The sequence below is a fragment of the Malaya genurostris genome, chromosome 2, assembly GCF_030247185.1.
Source record: "Malaya genurostris strain Urasoe2022 chromosome 2, Malgen_1.1, whole genome shotgun sequence".
Taxonomy (NCBI): Eukaryota; Metazoa; Arthropoda; class Insecta; order Diptera; family Culicidae; genus Malaya; species Malaya genurostris.
This window is the reverse complement of record NC_080571.1, coordinates 323,095,765-323,114,663: the sequence shown is the minus strand read 5'-3', so window position 1 is coordinate 323,114,663 and position 18,899 is coordinate 323,095,765. Positions and strand designations below refer to the sequence as shown.

The following is an 18,899-nucleotide window of genomic DNA, read 5'->3' as shown; positions in this document are numbered from 1 at the left end:
AGTATTCGAGTAGTTCACAAAAGCATGCATCAGTGTTTATGTCACACAGTCAGCATCATTTTCCCAAACTAGTGCTTGACATTTGCGTTGCCTATTTGTATGAGAACAGTGATGCTAATCTAAAAAAAAAGCCTTAGTCCACTCAGTGGAATTTTCATATATCTTGAAAAATCACCATAGGGGGGAGTACATGAAATTTTCGAAATCGAAAAAAAAAATTTTGATGTCAAAAGGCTTAGAATTGCATGAAACGTCGAGATTTAGTGTCATCTCGAAAAAAAAAATTTTGAAAAAGTCGACTTTTTGGGACTTAGAAGAAATATGAAAATTTTTCTAAGTCCCAGAAAGTTGATTTTTTCAAAAAAAAATTTGTTTGAGATGACACTAAATTTCGATGTTTCATGCAGTTTTAAGAGTTTCGGCATCAAAAAAATTTTTCGATTTTGGAAATTTCATGTACTCCCCCCTATGGTACTTTTTCAAGATCGAAAATTGTCAAACCTTTACCACCGGGCAGCACCCCTTACGCATGTCCGATTTAGCTCAAATTTTGCATGAAGGCTTTTTAGAGGTGCTTAAACTTTTGAGCACTAGAGTCTAACGAAAATAGAGGTGATCCCAAAATTTTGGCACCCATATATATATAAGAGCGGTAAAAATCAATGTGTTTTGTCGGTTACGTCACTTATACCATCATATATCTGGAACCAAAAGCCACAACCATTTGATCTTCGAACTTGATCAATGGCCCGACAGTAGCTTTCAAACGAACCCAAGTTTGTTAAAATCGGTTCAGTTATCTCTGAGAAAATTGAGCGCGTTCAAATACAACGCTTTTTGTCGGTTACGTCACTTATACAATCATATCTCCGGAACCAAAAGTCACAGCCATTTGATCTTCGAACTTGATCAATGGCCCGATAGTACCTTTCAAACGAGCCCAAGTTTGTTCAAATCGGTTCAGCCATCTCTGAGAAAATTGAGCGCGTTCAAATTCAACGCCTTTTGTCGGTTACGTCACTTATACAATCATATCTCCGAAACCAAAAGTCACAGCCATTTGATCTTCGAACTTGATGATTGGCCCGACAGTAGCTTTCAAACGAGCCCAAGTTTGTTAAAATCGGTTCAGCCATCTCTGAGAAAATCGAGCGCGTTCAAATATCTTCTAAAAGTGCACACACACACATACACACACACACACACACACACACACACACACACACACACACACACACACACACACACACACACACATACACACAGACATTTTCCGATCTCGTCGAACTGAGTCGAATGGTATATAACACTATGGGTCTCCGAGGCTCCGTTCGAAAGTCGGTTTTTCCAGCAATTCTAATACCTTTCTATAGAGAAAGGCAAAAATGATCCTCAACAGGACGAGAACCAGTGAAGTTCATGAGCGGGCTTCCCTGAATATTCTAGATACCAAAGATTCGAACTATTTTGCACAACATTTGGAGACAGGTGCTTCAACTTTTGAGATTAAAATCATTCGATGGTTAAATGTTTTAGGTTAAGGATATACGTAGGAAGGTAACCTTCGATATAATAATAATTCTTAACCAATCAGTTAAGACATAAACTTTAATTTTCACAAACAGCATTTAAACAAAACCGATATGTAACAAAGATGTAGAGCCAAAGGGCCAAATCACTGAAAATGTAATAAACTTTGTACGAAACACAAAACAAATCATCAGCAAGTTTAAATCGATAACTTTTCAGTCTTTAAAATGAAAATTGAAAGAGGAAACAAAGAGTTTATGTTTATGCTGTAATGGATATTTCAGCTATCATAACTGGTTTAGCTTTCATCTATTATCTTGAACCAATTCGAATGTTTACATAATCCTCAATTGGAAGCCGCTCTCATGCTCTCTTATTCAACTGAACGAGGTATTTTGTTATTTCAAGAGATAGACTGACAGTTGTTAAACTGAGCTTTTTTTTTATTCAATAATATAATATAATATTAAGGCACACTGCTTAAGCTCTAAGATGCCAAGGGTATTCACTTCTCGACAATTCAGCTTTCAGCAGGCGAGGTGAATTGAATATTGGATTCCATATGACGTTGGCGAATATCCATGTTGGCCGCATCCTTCGGTCCGTGTGGGTCTAAACTGAGCTTTGATTGAAAGAGAAACTACCCGCATAGCGTTTTGGCTACCTGGGCAGCCATGGCCACCAGACGGCTACCAAAATTGATTCAGTGACGGTTGTCAAATCCTATTTGACAAAACAATGTCGCCTGTATCTAAGTTAGCCGAGCGTTTTCATCTTCTCACCTTCGCTGAAAATGTCAAAGATTTCAATGTGGAAAAATCCTGGTGGATACGGTTGTATCGTTTGAGTTGTATAACTGCCAGCGGTGAGGAAGTCGGTCACCAGAATGTCTGCCAGCTATATTTTTCCAGCTGGCAGCGTTTAGTCAGCCGTCTGGCTGCCATGCGTATGCGGGTAATAGCAGCCCTTACACGTGACAATATTATTGTCAATCCAAAGTATTGTCAATACCGTCAATCCAATTGACTTGGTAATTTGAGTCCGCATTTTTCGAGAAAATCAAGTGTTTGGAGCTTCAAATATTGCAAATGAACATTGAAATATTGAGAGATGAGTTCATTGCACATATTTGACAGTTTCCTCTCTGTAGAGAAAGTATTGTCGGATTGATGAGCAGTTTTGATTTCTTGACAATATTTTCGTCAATCCAATGAAGTTTCCACTACACGATCAAAAGTATTGTCAATACTCCTTGTATTGACAATAATATTGTCTCGTGTAAGGGCAGCTAAACGCTTGATTTTCTCGAAAAATGCGGACTCAAGTTACCAAGTCAATTGGATTGACGGTATTGACAATACTTTGGATTGACAATAATATTGTCACGTGTAAGGGCTGCTTAAGGGCCGCATTACACAAGACAATGTTATTAGCGACCCTTACACGAGACAATATTATTGTCAATACAAGGAGTATTGACAATACTTTTGATCGTGTAGTGGAAACTTCATCGAATTGACGAAAATATTGTTAAAAAATAAAAAACCGCTCATCAATCCAACAACACTTGCCCTAAAAAATAAACCATTGATTTTACATCATAAACAATTGATTCACAATTAAATCTATTGGTTACAATACATTTTATTGTATCTTGACAAGTTAGTTTTCATTTCCAACCATTCAATATACTGTTTCGACGATTCTACAATTGAATTTATTGTACACGTGGTGTTTCAAACAATATTGAAACTGTACATTTGATTGTTTTCCAAGAAAACATGTATGAGAAAATTTTATGATTTGAATTGTTATGATACTTAAAAACCTATACATTCTATTGTAAAAAGCATGTTCACAATTATTTGAATAGTGTATAACAATACATTAAAATATTTTTCAACGGTCAAAGCAAAATTGTGGAAGGTTTTGTAACAGCAAATCGTATTGTTTTTCTACAATATTTTTTATTCGGGGTTCTCTCTTGATAGGAAACCGTTTAATATGTGAACCCTAGATTTTTTGATAAAATTCGGACACAAGCTACCAAGGCAATTGAATTGACGTTATTGACAATACTTTGGATTGACAATAATATTGTCACGTGTAAAACCACTTTCAGGTTCATGTACACATTCGAAAGGCCGCTTTACACAAAATATTATTATCAATTCAAAGTGTATTGACAATACTTTTGAACGTATAGTGGAAACTTCATCGGATTGTCGAAAATATTGTCAGAATATCAAAACCGTTCATAAATCCAACAATACTTTCTCTCCTGATAGTAAATGTTTCGATATCTAGTTACAATATTTAAAGATCTAAGCCCTCGATTTTTTGAAAAATTCGGACACAGATTACCAAATCTATTGGCAATACTTTGGATTGACCGGCCGCTACCCAATTAACTCGTCTGGAATTTGATTCACAAATCTGTATGATTTATAAATGGAATCCGAATCAGGTGCAACAACCGATTCCGACTCGGATCGGTTCGGAAACTTCGGTCCGGAAATTCCGATCGAATTTCATTCGTATTTGCGTATTGCGATTTCGATTATGATATACGAACACAAAATCTCACAGAAAGACCACGGTTTTTAATAGTGTTTTAACGATAGCAAAGATTCCACGGATTGGAGAACGTGATAAATTTGTGAACTTGAAGCTTAGTTTGTAAAAATGCATAATGTTTCTCGAAACTCTTAGGCAAAAAAATATCCACAGCTACTGGTTAATTTCAGACAAATATTTAAACTCTGCCTTCAGTCTAACATCATAATATTCATTCAGAGGCCAGCCTAATTTTCTGCTTGGATTTTAATTTCCTTGAAAGGAAAACTCATGTCTTTTTACTGTAATAAACGTAAAATAATTGGCATTTAGCAATATCTACATACAAAAAACTGCCACATAATTTTAAAAAACAAAATGATCCCTAGATTCCTAGAAAATTTGCTTCCACTATTACAAGTCATAAAATTAGCTAATTGACAACAGGTTCAGTGAAGTCCTTCGGTATCTTCCTCGATCAAATCCATGTCCTCGTGAGTTTCATTCAGCAGCACAATTTCCTCTTTCAGTCCTCCATCAGCATGCGTCCGTTCGTGCTTTGATTGATCCGCACGGTATTTGAACTTTTTTCCACAGACACGACATCTGAGGGATAAATTTGAAAAGAAACGTTATTCAAAGCTATGGTTGCTTATACAAGATGCATACTCGTAGTTCATTCCCTCTTTATGTTTCAGTCGATGTTCCTTCAGTGTACGCTCGCGCACAAACGACATACCGCAGATTTCACACGAGTAGGCTCGTACGTTGCCATGCTTATCCAAATGTTCGTTGAAACTATTCTGCATGCAGAATTTATTTTAAATATTTTGGATTTTCTACAACACAGTTCCGAACATGACCAGTCTTACCTTAAACCGAAATCCTTTGCCACACAACTCACAGCAGTACGGTTTTATACCGGTATGTTTATACATGTGTTGCTGTAATCTCTGTCTGGTGGGAAACCGTTCTGAACAATTCTGACAGCAATACTTCAGCTCGTGCTTTCCTTTATGACTGTAGTATTTAGCTCGATTTATGGTACTGAAATCACAGCCTTCGACTTCACACTTAACTGGATCCAAAAAGAAAGATTTGGTCATTTGACTCCTAGGTTTACTGCCTGTGCTCTCGGCATGAGCCGATCCTAAATGTTCTTTAAGTGCATTACTTGTACGATAACAGTTACCGCAGCAGTCACAGCGATAGCCTCGCTCACCGGTGTGAGTTCGTTCATGAGCATTTTGAGAAGTTTCATTGTTAAAGCTCTAATAGAAAAAATAAAATAAAAATTAAACAATCAATCTCTAGAATTCACAATTGTCACCTTTTCGCAGTATTTGCACCGGAATGGCTTTTCATTTGTGTGACTTCGCTCATGACGAACCAGCCGGGCATTTGTGGCAAACTTCTTGTCGCAGTATTTGCATGTGTATCGGCCTTCATCAACCGCCTTGTGGTACCGTATGTGACTTTCGTAGTTTCTTTTGTTTACCATTTTACTTCCACAAATTTCACAAGTATACTCGGTATTCGTTTCTTCCCCATGATAACGTTGTACATGATTGTACAAACCAACGGCGGTGCAGGTTTGGAAAGGACACTTTGGACACTTGATCGAACCTGCATGCATTCTAAAGTGACGGTGGAGCAAAATGAGAGACTTTATATCCTTTTTTTGTCCACTCTCGTTGATACATCGTTGACAAGAGTATGGAATCATATCTACGTGCACCGGGAGGTGCACATTCAAACTGTGTTGTGAGTCGAAAACTTCACAGCAGATGTAGCACTTGTTAGGATCAAGCTTGGTTTCCTTCATTTCAATATTGTAACGACGACATTTACGTTTTTTCTCTAAAGGTTTAACTTGTTCTGGAGATGTTTGTTTTTGTCCAACCTCGGGAAGATCGTCAAGTCGTTCTTCTTCTATCAACTCTTCCGTAGAATGTTCGATAAAATATTCACTTTGAGTATCGGTAAAAGAGGACGTTCTTGATTTACAATTTGTAACGTTAGGACAGATTTTCTTCTGATACTTTTGCAAACTATCTGCTAGAGTAACATCATTTATTTGTTCCAAACTTTTCAAAATCATGTCCGTATCCTCGAATTCCTTCTTGATATTGTAAGCATAATCTAATTTCACAAGACATTCGTTGCATATCCGTCTGAGTGAACCGAGACGCAACTGTGTGATGCTGAGTCCCATTAGCGTTCGAATCATATCCGTAATCAGAATGTCTTGGATACGGGACATCAGAGGAATCAAACCAGGTAATTCACGTAAGCAAAACCGACAGAAACGATCTAGGTGACTATCAATTGCTTCACTAGTTGTCAGTGGAAAAGTTACAACTTTAATCGGTGCTAATTCAGGATTAATTGGTTCTTCCTTAACTATGAAATAAGAATAACATAAATTTTGTGTCAAGAGCCAACAATGTATAAAGTCCTACTTAGAAATACTTCCTCTAAAACGTCATCCATGATATTTGTAGTATTATTCAGCTGCACTGTAGAAGACTTTTCTAATTTCTAACAGGATTCAGGGATAATGATAAATAAAAACTCGTATTGTTTATAAACTGAATAAATTTGACAGATATCGAGCATAAACAAAACACCAGATGCAAAGTTAGCCTTTCAATACTGTTATCAATACTACACAAATATAGGGTAAAACCGACGACACGACCTGCCACTCGTCTATCAAAACTGTATCGTAAATTTAACTACCCCTCAGTAACTGGTAATGTCAAAACGTAATCCCTTGAAAAAATGTTGAAACTGGCAACACAGATTGCTAAGTTATTGATTTTGATTAACAGTTACCATAACCACAGATAACAGATATACAGGCTCGAACAAAAAATTTCAAATTCCTGTGTAAATTTTAAATTTGCTGTACGTTGGGCTCACTACTGCCACCTACTCGACTGTTCGCCTCGGTCACAGCCTCAATATTTCAAAACGTTCCTCTTCGTTCCGGAACGATAACAAAGGTTATTTTGCTATAGCACAAATTTTATTTCCACAGTAGTTGGAAAAACGAATCGAATATCAAACTTTTAGCAACGTGTTTGTGGAGTAGATGCTTAGGAGGTGATTTTCAATAATCAATTTGTGATTTAATGATTTAGATTGGTTTTTTTCCAGGCTGATAAAGCTGGTTGAATTGATGAGATCGATGAGAAAATGTGAATAATTAGCATTCGGGAACCAAGTAATATTGATCGAATATGATTTGAACATTTTTCCGGTACAACATAAACAACGGAGATGCGATATAAAATTCCTGATTAAAGTTTACTTTCGACCTCTTCATTCTACTAGACATTTAAACATATGATCATATGTGTTCCTAGGATGGTACAGAGCTGGACGAGCTACAAAACTATTGTTACAAAGCAAACAATATGCACTGAATCGCAAATTCACTGCAGTTGACAAAACTCGATAGCATTCCGGCTCTTTGTTCCTCGAGTGGAAAATGATATTATGAATGATAATATTCCATGGCGAAGGATTTCATCACATCCAATTCCCGTTATCTAATTCATCAGTAGAATCACTTCCATCAAACAGGAAAGCCATTACGAATGCAAATAACTGTACATGGGAGAACAGTGTAACAATCATATGACAAGAAAAATTATCAAGATGAACTATATTAGCAACACTATTACCAATTACTTGTTTCTCCCGATATCATTAAATGCAAGTGATGTATGAAAAACTCGAATTCAATCGAAATACAGATGGCAAATTTAATTCGATTTAAATATTCCGATTCGATCGGAATACAGAATCGGATTGTATATAAAGATTAGAATGTAACAATAAGAACCTTAAGTATGTGCTGAATGGCGGATTTGGTACGTAGAGAACGAGTACTAGGTTTGAACCTTTCGTAAAATCACTCGATAATAGGTAAGAAGACAAGCAATATATGGATTATGCCTAAATCGTAAACAGTTTCAGTAGATAGACGTTAATTTCCAATTTTAGGAATTCGTAATCGATGTTTTCAATCGTACTTTTCAGATGGTAGAGCTTAGAAATAAAATAAGCAATAATGCGCACAATTTGTGATTTTATTAATTAACAAGAGTACGGGAGCTTTCTAAATAAATTCGTTCAAATTCATGCGAAAAGCTTTGCGGTTGCGTTTCTGCCGACGCTTATTATTCGCTGTTATTTTGTTCCTGAAGTGAGTCTCTTTTAAAAATCCCTGAATAAACGTATTAAAAATACAATCCATTAATTTGGTAAAATATGCTTTGCAAACTGAGGTTCCGAAGCTTTCATATTTGACATATTGTTTCATTCGCAACTTAACATGTTTTCTTTTATCATATAAAATTTTTTTAAATTTTTGTTTAAATACGGCAAATGAAACTAACCCAATATCATAAAGTTTGTTGTTAGGAATATTAATCTGACGAGAAGAAAATTGAGATTTCAATTTGCAAAACGCGTAATCTTCATTATGCGAGGAAGCGTTATCCTGTTCAATTTTCAACACTGAACGACATCTTGCATGAGGCAGTTTATGAACTGCTGCTTCAATGATATACAAGGTGAGATGAAAAAACTGCAACCAACTTCAGACTGCTGTCATTTCTAAACCGCTCGTCCCACAGCTGTCAGATTTATTCTAGTGACAGCTCATTATATTATTTACAAGCGCACAAAAGCATTTTGGTGGGAATTTTTCAGAAAAAAAATTTTTTGTGATGGAATTCAAGTGTGATAGTGTGATTGCTTTGCATTTGGCTGGAAAACCACAAGTGGCTATCGTTAGAGCCCTCCAGCATTTAAAAGTGAATAAATCTTTTGTGTCTCGTACCATCGCTCGTTACCGTGATACTGGTAGCGTAGCCCGACGTCAAGGAAGTGGACGAAAAAAAACAGCAACATCGGCAGAAATGGTTCGAAAAGTGAAGAAGCGAATTGAACGAAATCCGCGTCGCAGTGGCCGAAAAATGGCTCGTGAGCTGAACATATCGCAATATGCCATTCGGCAAATATTGAAAAATGAGCTTGGACTAAAGCCATTGAAGTTCCAAAAAGTGCAAGATCTTACTGATGCGCAAAAAAAAGTTAGACTCGAAAAAGCTAAAGAGTTGCTTCGCTTGGCCGAAAGTGGTGAACTGCCGAATTTGGTTTTCTCCGATGAGAAACCATTCGTTATCCAGCAGTTTGTAAACAAACAAAATGATCGTGTTTACTTGCCAGAGAGGTCAGCTGAAAATTTGCAACTTCGGTTGGCCACCAGAACTCAAAAGCCGGCCATGGTGATGGTGTGGGCCGCCATAATAGCCGATGGTCGCTCGCCGCTCGTATTCATCGACCGTGGGGTCAAAATAAATGCGCAAATCTATCGCGAAAATATTTTGGAGGGAGTTCTGAAGCCCTGGGCACGCAAACATTTCGGCCGCAGACCTTGGACATTCCAACAGGACTCAGCACCATCGCACTCAGCACGCGCCACCCAAGAATGGTTAAGAAATGAGGTTCCTCGCTTCATTTCCACCGCACAATGGCCACCAAAATCTCCGGATGCCAATCCGTTGGACTATTGTGCCTGGGGTATTTTGGAAAGCAAGGTTGGCACTAAAAAATACCAAAGTGTCGATCATCTCAAGCAAGCGCTTCGCCGAGAATGGGACAAAATACCGCAGAGCCACTTTCGGGCAGCGTGTGATGGTTTCATTGGCCGTTTGAAGGCCATAGTTCGTGCCAAAGGTGGCCAATTCGAACAAATCTAAACCGATTCTCAAATTTGATGTTATTTCCGACATTTTTTGCTTTCATTCAATAAAATTTAAAAAAAAAATGAAAAAATTATGGCGTTTTACTTTGTTGCAGTTTTTTCATCTCACCTTGTATATCAATGCGTTTATGTCCTTCGCGAGGAACTGATAGGGTGCATCAACATTTAATGGTTCGAAATCAAATGTGGGAGTGTTTGACGCTGCCGTGAAAGTTTCTTCAAGATCTTCCTCATTCAGGAAAAGCGGAAGCCTATCGTTCTCACAATTCATACCTTCATTGGAGATGTTATTTGATTTACTGGATGGCATATTTAAATACAGTGCAAAATTGGAAAGCATTAGGAGCTTCATTAAACCCACAACGGCGTCAAATTTCAGAAAAAAAGTTCTCCAAGCAGTCCTGGTACAGTGGGTTTGTGCATAGATAATTGCAGCTGTATTGTTTTTTAGCGTGTTCCAAATCCACTTCAAAGCGTTGATGTTCCCTTTAAAACCTTTAAGGTATACCGGACGTTTTTGGGCACTAGTTAGTGCTCTGGACAATTTTTTGCCTGAAAATAATCAATATATTTGGTATAAGTAATGAGTTATAATATGCCCAAATTTTTTTTACCGTTTTAATGTTGAAGCACGTATTTACAGTATAGTACATTGTCTTGAAGACTCGTTGTGTTTCCTCTAGAAATTTAAGATGCACGGAATTGTCTGTTATTGGAGTTCTGTATGGCTGAAGTAATAAATGTAGTTAGGACAACTGGTATTCAGTCATATAATTCAGTCATATATTCCATGCAAACTAGAACCACTGCTCGATAGAAACTTTGAACGATTTTTTAATTAAGTTAGCTTGCATAGATCATTCCTTTCGACCTTCCTTACAATGCCGTAATCCGAAAATCCATAGAATGTGTCGGACTTAGCACAATAAGTCAGTTCTGATTTAACAGACATTCCATCTAGACAGATCATTACTAATTTGTTCTGTTTAGTTCGCAGCCGCTTAGTTTTAGTTTTCATTCGATTCCAGATTGCTCCGTCCAACCCTGGCTTTAAACGAATGTTTAAATTGAAATTGTACACAATGTTTTTGTGTGGTAACATTATTTGCTTTGAGTTTCTTATATACCGGTAAGTACGAGGGCCGTTTAGATACACTCCAGCTGCGAATTTCATCGTAGCTGGATGATAACGACGAGCCGCTGGGCGTCGCGCTGCATTAAGCAATGAATCTTTTACTATGGGATTAACCTCAGCCAATTCCCCGAGCATTTCCCTATCAGATTTTTGTCTTCTGATTTTTTTAATCTTACTCAATAGCTTAATTGAAATACGTTTGCTTCGATTGATCATTTTTAATCGACGATTACTGGTTTGCATAGATACAAAAAGCTGACGACGAACGGACTTAAGCTTAACCTTAAGAATTTTAATAGTTTTCTTTTCATTTTGTATACGTTTCCATCTTTTAGTTTTATTACACGATTCGCTGTCATCGTTGAACGTGTTTTTCTGGTTTTCATTCATCGATATATTTTTCAGAGTGCTGTCATTGGCAACTTGTTGAACTTGGTCATATATAGAATAACAAGAAGCCTCAAGACCGTCTGTTTTAATGGTTAATACTTCCGAAAGCTCGTTCTTAATGGTGGTTTTCTGTAACGCCCGAGTTGGTGGTTCAATGCATAGGGCGCTGGTCTTACAAGCCAGTTGGCGTATGTTCGAGCCCCGACCTGGAAGGATTCTTAGTGTCAGTAGGATCCATAGTACTAGCCATGAAATGATTCTGTACACTAAGAATCGGCTGCGAAGTCTGTTGAAACAGAAAGGCCAAATTCCACAAAAGGAATGTAATGCCAGGACTTTGCTTTGCTTGTAACGAAGATAACTCTGGCAATTCAGGGGACGGGTATAGCGTGATGGGATAGTCGATGCCTTTCACGCAGCCCGCCTGGGTTCGATTCCCAACCCCGCACATAGGGTCAGAATGATTTTCTGGTCCGAAGAGGCGAATGACCTAAGATGTTAAAGCCTCTATAATTGAAACAAAAAAAAAAAACTGGCAATTTGTTCATCACCCGGAATTTCTTCTTCGACAATAATGTCATGAAAACAATCAGATGACAAAAACTGTATTGACTTTTCAGCTTTGAGATTGATATCTTCATTTTTTAATAATATATGATAATTATCGCTACGGCACACTATTGACAATAAAGAGTCTGCGAGAATCTGGTCATTTAGTTTCTCATTTTCAATGTACTTCGGATCCCACAATTTCATTTCATGGTTTCGATCCTTGTTTTGGAAAATCATCTTTGGTGTAATATCTTTACTTCTGTTTACAAATCCCTCACAGGTTAACGGTACCGCACCAAGCGTCAATCTATAATTTATATTATTCTATTAAAATATACACAGGAATTAACATTGAAGTACTTACTCTTTATTTTTCCTTTCAATATTTTTGAATGCAGTTGGTTAGAGCAGATTTTTCTCATTCGAAAAGCTTCTACTCCGTTCGTTTCAAAAATATGAGTTGCTTCGGGAGAGCAACATGCCTTTACCCACAAAGAACATCTAAGAAATAGATTTTTATTTTTTTTCGAATGCAATTCAACTCTACAATAATAAGTTACTTACAGTTTATTCTTCTTAGGAAATTTATAAAACGAAATATCGTCACTGCGGCTACAGCTGCTCTCGCGATTTCCACAAGTATAGAATTCACATTCCCTTCCCATGTCTTTTAATTACTATGTCACAGAAAATAGCAAAATCTAATAACATTAAATTCAATAGCAGAACAATCACGGCGATTTGACATGCTACATAAAAACAAATTGGCGTGATTGAAATCTGACCCCTGGAACACATAATGACAAACAAAATGGTGTGATTGAAATCTGACCCCTGGAACACATATTGGCGATCGCGGCGACATCTGCAAGTGTTCGCCACACTGAAGAGCAAATTTTACACACAGCCCATGTGTGAGCCTGTATATCTGTTTTCTGTGCTGATATCATATTCGTTATTATTATTTGAGTGCGTAGTTGAAATGACCATGAGCAACAGCCCGCATACGCATGGCTGCCAGACGGCTGACTAAACGCTGCCAGCTGGAAAAATATGGCTGGCAGACATTCTGGTGACCGGCTGCCTCACCGCTGCCAGGAATACAACTCAAACGATACAACCGTATCCACCAGGATTTTTCCACATTGAAATCTTTGACATTTTCAGCGAAGGTGAGAAGATGAAAACGCTCGGCTAACTTGGATACAGGCGACTTTGTTTTGTCAAATTGGATTTGACAACCGTAACTGAATCAATTTTGGTAGCCTTCTGGTGGCCATGGCTGCCCAGGTAGCCAAAACGCTATGCGGGAGGTTGCGGTTACTGTAATATTTTTTTGAGTGTAGTACTCAAACCAAATTGTATTTGCTCAAACTTTAAGTAACTTTTTATAAGCGTGTTGAATAGTGAAACTAAATTTGTTTATTTTGTTAGATTCGCCCTTCGTTGAAATACAGTTGATTTCATTTCCATCGTTTTTGTATGCGGAAAAATTTATTAGTTCGGAATAAATATATCTAGTGTCGTTAGATGAAGTGTAATGTGAATAGTTATGTCCACCTGCTGTATTTCGATTTGTCCGAACAGCAACGTTAACGGAAAATCTTCGGAATTAATCAATTCCAGTCTCCAGACTTCGGTCACTTTCCATCATTTCCCTGAAAATGAAATTCAACGTTCGCTGTGGCTGGATGCATTGGCCATTACCAATCAAACCCGTTTCCGGTGGAAAACAAAACAGGTTTGCTCGAATCACTTCTTGCCGTCGGATCTAATATCCAAAGATGAAGGAATAATACTAGCCGAGGGAGGTAAGTTTATAAAACTTGTTCGTTTGAATTAAAAATGAACTGTTTGATTTTAAACATTCCAGCAATTCCATCCATTTGTGATGATGACGATACAATGCATTTGGTTGAAGACAATGGAGACTTGCTCAGGATATCTCAGCTAACGAATGAATTTTGTCGGCTATGTTTCAATAAGCATGCAAAACTGTTTCCTCTAAATGCGCGAATTCACAATTTGGATCTGGCAGAAATTATATATTTAGTAAGTGGAGTTCAGATTCGGGCTAACGAGAATCTTCCGAATAAAATTTGCCCCGGATGCATAACTAAGGTTGATTTCGCCTACAACATTCGACGAGAGTTTCAGATGCATGCAGAAAAGTTACGAAGGTTGTTGAAGGAAAATAGATTGATAAGCTATTTTGAACGGTATGATTCAACTGTAGATGTGTCGAACGAAAGGAAAGTTAATTTTGTCAAAAGTATTATTCAAAGTAACCGAGAAGCTCTTTCAGAGCATGGCGTGATTGAAATCTCCAAGGATAACAGTGCTCATAACACTGTACAAGAAAGATCCCGTTCAGATGTCGATTGTGGGATGGAGGAACAATTCGATAATGTCGAACACTTGGTCGAGCATGATATGGACGATCGGGAAGGATTGGTAAACGAATGTATTCTGGCAGCGGATGACTTGGAGGCTTTCGGAAACAATGTTTGTAGTAATGCAAATTTTCATCTTGAACGAAACTCTGACGATGCAAGAAAAGTAAAAAAGTCTACATCATCTCCAGAGTTGATCAAGCAGAAAAAATCTTCACAAACTTTGAAAATGCCGGAGCTTGTTCCTAACAATTGCTACGTATGCAACCAAGCTTTTACTTCCGCACAGGTGTTAGAAGAACATCTAACATCTCACGTAGACATGCTACCCTACAAATGCGAACAGTGTAGTATTGAAACTAATCCAATTGTACTAAAAGGAATGGTGTCTTTAAACCGACACTTGCAATCCCATCTGTATCCTTATATTTGCACTCACTGTCCGCAGAGATTCTGCACGGAATACGGTCGGTATTCTCACATTCGCTGGATTCATCGAAACTTCCAGAAAGATGGGTTTACCTGCGAATCATGTGGTAAGGCTTTCGACAAAAAACGAACATTCTTGGCACACGCATTGAAGCACCGAGTTCAAACAGAGAAACGGTTTAAGTGCGAGCAGTGCTGCAAAGTATTCAGTACCAAGGTATCACTCCAGCGGCACATTCGAACGCACACCGGCGAGTGTCCTTACGAGTGCCCTTACTGTGGTAAAAGATTTAATCATCAGTACAATTTCCGACAGCACAAACTACTTCATTTTTCCGGTCGAAAATCTTACCACTGCGAACATTGCCCAAAAGTATTTGTAAGATTAACTACTTTAAGACAACATATACAGGAACACTTTCTCGGTAGTTCAGAACAAAACACATTGTCAGATCCGACGGAACCACAGGAAGCTGCATTTTTCTGTCAGTTTTGTACCGAACAATTTGCTGATGCCGAATCCAGAAGTGATCACGAATATACGCAGCATAGTACCCACCAGGAGATATTAGAAACGATCGAGCTAGTGTCGAAAGAGGAGATCGAACAACTGGTTAGTGCTGGGTTCGATCTGGAACAAAGGATGGAACGAATTGTTGAACCTTTCAAACTATGAGTAAATGCACAAATGATCTATTTTTTAGTCCCTTCGATTATCTCTTCAATAAAGATTTTAGGAAAGAAAAGCCAAGTTATCATTAGATATTACAGTGTATTTATTGATTTAAACTTTTATTCCTTTTTTGGCCAGATTACTAAATTTGGCCTTCATCGAAACTCGTTTGTTGTGAACTTTTATCTGTTTTTTAGTGTAAGGCTTGGTTTTTGTCTTGTCCAATATCGGATCCCTCTCGATCACTTTGGGTTGCACCTTCGGAAACAACGTCACATCTACCGCTTCCGGTTTTGTTCGATTTTTTTTCCTCAGCTTGCGAATCTCAGCATTTTTCTTTTCGAGCAGTAAAATCTTCTGGTGAGATTTTTTCTTCCCACTTTCGGACAGGCGAACCCGAATCTGCCGGCCATCGAGATAGCTACCGTCCAGAAGGAATGCTTTCTGAAATCGATTGAAATAAGCATTCCGAATTATCGGAAACCTATCATGATATACCATACCTGAAATCCGTCAGAATCAAGCATCTCAACGAATGCGAAGCCTGATGCCCTTCGCTTTGGGATGCGAACACTTTTCACCCGACCTGCTTTCCGGAAGTGCTCCTCGATTTCCTCCTTAGCGGTGGAAAAGTTCACGTTTGAAACGTTCAACACCAGCCGTTTGTTACTTTTAACCGTTCGCAGAATATCTTCCAATTGTGATTTGGTCAATGTTGGCAAGTTTACATCATCATCGCTGTCTTCGCTGCTGCTCGTTTGCTCTTCCGATTCACTATCAGAGTCACCATTGCCTTTTTTGTTCACGCTTTTCCGCAGTTTCTTTGGCAGTGGGAATTCCTCCTTTGCTGTTTTCACTGTAGATATTGGTTTGAAATTTCGTTCCACATCATAATCGGAGCCACTGTCGTCTACTTCCGGCTGAATTTTCTGATCATTTTGTTTACGTTTAACTTTAACCATTTCAATTAATTAAAAATAACTAAACACCAAGTAGCTCCGGTTATCACGTTCAGAATAGTAAATATTTACGAAAAGGAGAGTGCGAAAATTCAACACGTTGGTTTGGTACATGACGTAACATAGAAGGTGCAAAAAGTTCTTGTTTATAGCAACACGGAAAGGAATGTGCCTAGGTTTAAACGACTAATTTTGTGGTTGATTCCCAATTCGAAATATTTTTAAGTAAAAATCAAAAATTGCTTGTTCCATACCAAAGATTTAGGTTGAATCAAATGGAGTTTTCAACTGAATCGAGAACCAGGAGAGCAGAGTAACAGCAGAAATGTTTCACATAAAAATACACGAGGCGAGTCAACGTCCAGAAATAGTGTAGAACATACTACACTATACATACAATGGACTGGTGGTTAAGTTTCGACAGTATTAGAATAGTAAAAATGGCAGATGGTGAGTAGTATGTGTGCCGTCGATTGTTTGCTTTTCTTGTGACTGTTATATGACGAAAAATATATGTTGTATGCGCCCGACGATGGGCGTACGAAAAAGTTGAGTACAGTGTTTTAATTCTCGCCGAAAAAAATCAACAAACAACCATAATACAATTTTAATAACTGTTTGATAGTTAGTTTTCACGACAATCAGTAATTACAGAAGTTCGGTATTTGGAAAATAATTTTACCATACCGACAGTATGATTTTTACCGTACTCGGCGATTATTCAGATTAACTGAATGAGTTATAAAATTATTTTCAGAACTTTTTCATGAAAACTTGCGTATTTGATCGTCCGGTAAAAATTTGCATAATTTTTGTAAAATGTACCGAAACATCGGTTAATTCTTATAAAAAAATTACCAAGCAATGGAATCAAATCTTAGTGTGATGAATTGAAATCAAAGACGAAACATTCATCGATTGTTGAACCAACTTACGATGTATTTCGACGAACAACCGCAACTATGTTAACGTTGGGGAGAAATAAACGATTTAATAATAATAATAATAATAATTCACGATGTATTGTCGCTACAGCACAAATCTGCAATTCGCTGGACAGTTCAGCGCAGCGACGATTTCGAGCGACGTCAGTTGAACTGTCATTTTCTATTTATCATTTGATAGAACCATTTTACATCATATATTGCATGATAGTCTACATAACATATGGTACACAGTGAACTTTGCTACACGGAACCGCAAAACAACCTAATGTACAATGTACTTAAACATTCTACCCAATTTGGGGGTTCCTCTCTATAACTTAATCACAGACTAACAGACAGGACACTCAAATTAGTTTCTTTAATCATTTTAACGGTCATTTCGAATATTCCTTAAGTTGGGACAGTACTCGCATATGTCATGATGGCGCCACGTTATCGTACAAAAAACATCCTGTCTGTCATCTAGACTGTGTTTATTTTTTTCATTTACCAACAGAGTTGCCATTCATACAGAATTACCTGTAGTGTATTGATTTGTATACGGCTATGCGAATTTCATGCAGGATACAGATATAATGCATATTGCCAAAACAATAAACAGATTTTCACCTAACTCTCATCCTCCAACGCAATACAAAATCGAACCCGTTTTGTTACAATATTCACTTGTCTGCCGGGTGAAATTTACCAACACAATCAAAAATAGTCTAGATGAACAGCGTTGAGAAAAATAAATGGTTACCTTCCAACATCGCTAAAAAAGTTAAATGAATTATCAACGTAATCCAATAATTTATTGTGACGATTCGATTTCAAATATGATGAAATCAGGCATCCCTGCAAGCAGTTGATCGGTACCGATAGTAAATAGTTCGCGCAGTACAATATAGGTGGAACTAGTGCATCACGAAACATTATTTTTATGAGAATTTTCTCATACTGTCATGTCTGTTAGTCTGTGAATTAGTTTTATGCAAAGTATGGCTTAAGTTATGGTAGTTTCCGTTACGCACGTGCAAAAAATACGCGAAGGTGCCCGAATAAAAAAATATTGTAGAAAAACGATACGATTTGCTGTTACAAAACCTTCCACAATTTTGCTTTGACCATTGAAAACTATTTTAATGTATTGTTATACACTATTCAATTAATTGTGAACATGCTTTTTACAATAGATTGTATAGGTTGTTAAGTATCGTAACAATTCAAATCATAAAATTTTCTCATACATGTTTTCTTGGAAAACAATCAAATGAACAGTTTGCATATTGTTTGAAACACCACGTGTACAATAAATTCAATTGTAGAATCGTCGAAACAATATATTGAATGGTTGGAAATGAAAACTATCTTGTCAAGATACAATAAAATGTATTGTAACCAAAAGATTTAATTGTGAATCAATTGTTTATGATGTAAAATCAATGGTTTATTTTTTTACGGGCTAGCAAATCAGGTGTTGTATCAAATGCGGCAAAGTCCAACGTGTCGATTTTTATCCATGTAGGAAAATTTCTACACCCGTCCATTTACCATCGTTGCCAGCTGTTGTC

At 37.4% G+C, this 18,899-nt stretch overlaps 3 protein-coding genes across 3 annotated transcripts; 1 reads left to right on the top strand and 2 right to left on the bottom strand.

Moving 5' to 3' along the window:
• Nucleotides 1-1,726: 1,726 nt before the first annotated feature.
• LOC131431357 (zinc finger protein 564-like) lies at nucleotides 1,727-6,673 on the bottom strand. Its single transcript, XM_058597014.1, has 5 exons — nucleotides 6,549-6,673; nucleotides 5,417-6,489; nucleotides 4,959-5,357; nucleotides 4,756-4,889; nucleotides 1,727-4,692 (listed from the first exon to the last, which is right to left on the bottom strand). The coding sequence occupies exons 1-5, from the start codon at nucleotides 6,577-6,579 to the stop codon at nucleotides 4,536-4,538; spliced, it is 1,794 nt and encodes a 597-aa protein (XP_058452997.1). The 5' UTR covers nucleotides 6,580-6,673; the 3' UTR covers nucleotides 1,727-4,535.
• Nucleotides 6,674-13,392: 6,719 nt separating this feature from the next.
• On the top strand, nucleotides 13,393-15,509 carry LOC131431355 (zinc finger protein 99-like). Its single transcript, XM_058597011.1, has 2 exons — nucleotides 13,393-13,756; nucleotides 13,819-15,509. Exons 1-2 carry the CDS (start codon nucleotides 13,498-13,500, stop codon nucleotides 15,441-15,443), a joined length of 1,884 nt encoding a protein of 627 aa, XP_058452994.1. The 5' UTR covers nucleotides 13,393-13,497; the 3' UTR covers nucleotides 15,444-15,509.
• A 16-nt stretch (nucleotides 15,510-15,525) lies between these two features.
• Nucleotides 15,526-16,499, bottom strand: LOC131431354 (uncharacterized). Its single transcript, XM_058597010.1, has 2 exons — nucleotides 15,944-16,499; nucleotides 15,526-15,884 (listed from the first exon to the last, which is right to left on the bottom strand). Exons 1-2 carry the CDS (start codon nucleotides 16,400-16,402, stop codon nucleotides 15,552-15,554), a joined length of 792 nt encoding a protein of 263 aa, XP_058452993.1. The 5' UTR covers nucleotides 16,403-16,499; the 3' UTR covers nucleotides 15,526-15,551.
• Between the last annotated feature and the right edge of the window lie 2,400 nt (nucleotides 16,500-18,899).